This window comes from Populus euphratica, unplaced genomic scaffold (genome assembly GCF_000495115.2).
Source record: "Populus euphratica unplaced genomic scaffold, PopEup_1.0 scaffold1825.1, whole genome shotgun sequence".
NCBI classification, from domain to species: domain Eukaryota; kingdom Viridiplantae; phylum Streptophyta; class Magnoliopsida; order Malpighiales; family Salicaceae; genus Populus; species Populus euphratica.
Genome location: NW_011501661.1, coordinates 19,175 through 21,374, shown reverse-complemented (window position 1 = coordinate 21,374; position 2,200 = coordinate 19,175). Strand labels below are relative to the sequence as shown.

At 31.5% G+C, this 2,200-nt stretch overlaps 1 protein-coding gene across 1 annotated transcript in view; it reads right to left on the bottom strand.

Moving 5' to 3' along the window:
* Window positions 1-460, bottom strand: part of LOC105118234 (uncharacterized) — a 2,279-nt gene extending 1,819 nt beyond the window's left edge. The window contains exon 1 of the mRNA XM_011016134.1: window positions 187-460. Within this exon, the coding sequence (XP_011014436.1) occupies window positions 187-391 (205 nt within the window). The 5' untranslated portion in view covers window positions 392-460. The remainder of the gene's footprint in view (window positions 1-186) is intronic.
* Between the last annotated feature and the right edge of the window lie 1,740 nt (window positions 461-2,200).

Sequence of the window (2,200 nt, the reverse complement as noted above, 5' to 3'; positions counted from 1 at the left end):
TATATATATATATATATATCACGTCTAAGTAAAATCACAAATTAACAATAATAATAAGTAATTAGAATTTATATAAGTGAAATGTGATAAAAAATACTATTCGGAAAGGAATAAAGTCACCAAACCAACAATAAAAATAAAGTGCCTATCAATTATTATTGCATTTGCATCCTTGGTTGCACGTACAATCGAGACAGGAGAATTGAATCGTCGCGTGGTAGTAGTCTGCAGTAATGTGAATGCTGATCCCCATCTCTCTGCAGATATCGCGTATGTGGGGGTATGGCGGATTAAAGACACTGTAAAACTGTTCTGCAGTAGCGTGTTCAAGTGGTATATCAATCCCCATGCTCTTGCAAATCCCCATGCTCTTGCATTGAATTTGAGCCATATCTTGGATCTTTTGTAGACTGGTTGCTCCGAAACTCTTGGAAATTAATTAGCTGACTGATCCGACGAAGAAATGTGGAGGCCGCCTTGGTCTTAAATAGAATTCCCAGAGAGTCGCTTGCCCTCTTATGTAGGACCTACGTCCCAGATGCTAGCTTGCATTGAAGCTAGGTCACAACTTCATGAATCTTTTTTCAAAATATATACCACTTTAAGTTTTTTTTTTTAAAGTAGCGTGTAAGAAAAGGTTTTTTTTTATATATATATAGAAAACAATGCTATAAATTGATTGCGCTAGTTGTGAACAGCACACACATGACACAGCCACATAAGTTTTATTTGAAATATATATATTTTTAATTTTTTTAATTTGATTTAAAATTTAAAATAATACTTATCCTCTACCCATTAAAGTTTTTATTGACGTTATTTTATTTTCAACTTTTACTTTTTAGCAACATGACACTATATACGGAGTAGTTGTACAAGACACACACATTTATTTATTTTTCATCAGGGACATTCATTTCATGTTCGCCTAAAGTTAATCTTCATCTCCCCTTTTCTTTGTCTCGTTAAACAACAATGCCTCTTTTTCTACCCGTTAGTCATTTATTTCTTATCTTTGAGTCTGTTTCTCATTTCTATTGCAAAATACAAGTAAAACTCATATGTTAAAGAAATTAATATATTCTGAAATTAATGTCTTATTGCAAATTATGAGAAGAAGTTTTCAAAAAAAGAAGAAGGTATAAATGAGAATAAAGAACGTAACAAGGGATTAACAAAAGGTATTCAATTGATCAAATCTTGAAATACATAAATAGATAGAAAAAAAAAAGCATAGATACTCGATTTAAAAAAATAAATCAGTCAATACAAGCACCAATTTCCAAAATAAATCAGTCTTGAGGTTGGATGTACGAGATATTTGATTTTGTGTATGCTAACTTTATGCATCTTAATGTTCGGAAGGCTTTGGTTTCTCCCCATGTTTTTCACAACCAGAAATTTGTTAAATAGCAATGGATTTACCGATGGAATATTTTTATCAGTAATTTAAAATCAAAATTACTAATAGCCACTATTCCAATCGTAATTCAGTCGGTAACTACTGATAGAAATTTATGTCAGTATTTATCGACTGAATTACGAACGGAAATGTTTTCATCGTAAAAAAATGGATAACTGACGTGGAGGTTTTGACGGGTTATTTTTTCAGACAAAATCACCGACGGATTAAAAAAAAACAGCCCATACAACGACTGCCATTTATATTGCCGATGGATTTGAAATGGAAGATCCGTACGGTAACGTGTCAATTGTTCCGTTAGAATCATCGACGGTTTCATCGATGAATTGTCCTTTAGTGAAACCGTCAGGAAAAGTTAATATATGTACATGCTACTGATCCTCTCCTCCCCTATTTCTCCTTCTTCTTCCTAATCCCAACTCTCTCCATCTGGAAACAAGCAGCCCTCCATCCCCTCCAAACAAAAATCTCTCTCATATCAACACAACAAGTTATATTTCTTGAAGTTTTGTAGTCATAACATCCGTGTTCTAATTTACCAATGGATTTTGTCAATTTTTATAGGTAATTCTTTCCTTTTAAATCTTAACATTTAATTAAATGTCAATTTTATTGTTTTTTTAGTATATGTATTTTGTTAGTAAATGTACATGTTTTATTGTTATTTCTCAAATAAACTTGCAGTATATGAATGTATAATTCTATACCTGTTATGGTTTGTTTTAAATTTTATAAGATTGTATTTATTTGTAAATTGTTAAAACTTTATGGAACTAC